This window comes from Fulmarus glacialis, unplaced genomic scaffold, assembly GCF_000690835.1.
Source record: "Fulmarus glacialis isolate BGI_N327 unplaced genomic scaffold, ASM69083v1 scaffold10561, whole genome shotgun sequence".
Classification (NCBI taxonomy): Eukaryota; Metazoa; Chordata; class Aves; order Procellariiformes; family Procellariidae; genus Fulmarus; species Fulmarus glacialis.
The window spans coordinates 2,308-3,333 of record NW_009192130.1 but is presented as its reverse complement, the minus strand read 5'-3'; the positions used below and the strand labels follow the sequence as shown (position 1 = coordinate 3,333).

Sequence of the window (1,026 nt, the reverse complement as noted above, 5' to 3'; positions counted from 1 at the left end):
CTGCGGTTCCAGTTCAGCCGTACGCAAGACCAGGACATTCACATCCTGCAGGCTCAGCTTTGGCTCTACCTTCGAGTTCCCCGAGACCTGGTAGCCAGCCTCACCCTGAGAATCTTCCTTGCTGGTGGGGAAGGTGATTTGGTGGGGGGTAATCGCACGTTGCTGAGTGAGAGGCGACTGAGTGCTAAGGGCAGTGGCTGGCGCGCCTTCACCCTCATGCCTGCCCTGCAGAGTTTCTTTGGGGGAGAGCGCAGGACCCTGCGGCTGGAACTGGAAAGCCGTGGGGATGGGGGTGATATCATGGCAATAGTCAATGCCAGCCGGTCCCATCAGCCCTTCCTGGTGGCTGAGGCAAAGGTGCGGGAGCCGGGACACCACGTGGCCAAGCGCAGCCTCCACTGCAGCCAGAACTCCAACTTCTGCTGCCGCAAGGACTACTATGTGGATTTCCGTGACATCGGTTGGAACGACTGGATCATTAAGCCTGAGGGCTACCAGATAAACTACTGTGTGGGCCAGTGCCCTCTACATGTGGCAGGCAGCCCTGGGATGGCCTCTTCTTTCCACACAGCTGTCTTCAACCTCGTCAAAGCTAACAACATCCAGGCATCGGGGCACTCTTGCTGCGTGCCCACGCGACGCCGGCCACTCTCTGTCCTCTACTTCGATCGTAATAGCAACATTGTCAAGACTGACATCCCTGACATGATTGTTGATGCCTGCGGCTGTAGCTAGTTGGGGGAGCCGTGCTGGGTACCCCCCTTCTCCAGGACTGTCTCTCTGGGGTGGGAGGGAGAGCTGGAGAGCTCCCTTGAGCTGGAGTCAGACTGTGGTGCAATGGACCCCTTTGGAAAGGTTGGGAGGGAGGGAGAGGGTCTCATCAGAGGGAGCACCTGGGGCAGGGGTCTCTGGGGACATGTGGGACAGAGCCAAGGCCACATCGGACCGCCCGAGTCTGAGCTGTCGGTGGTTGGTGACTCTGCACATCCCTGCCCTGACCGGCAGCATCCCTCTGGTCCCAAGCTG

General features: G+C 59.5%; 1 protein-coding gene across 1 annotated transcript; it reads left to right on the top strand.

Annotated features, from left to right (window-relative positions):
* Nucleotides 1-12: 12 nt before the first annotated feature.
* On the top strand, nucleotides 13-735 carry LOC104083454 (inhibin beta C chain-like; the record flags this gene model as incomplete). The annotated part of the gene is made up of 1 exon (XM_009586940.1): nucleotides 13-735. A coding segment is annotated over one exon (723 nt), but the record flags the coding sequence as incomplete, so codon positions are not given.
* Nucleotides 736-1,026: the final 291 nt, after the last annotated feature.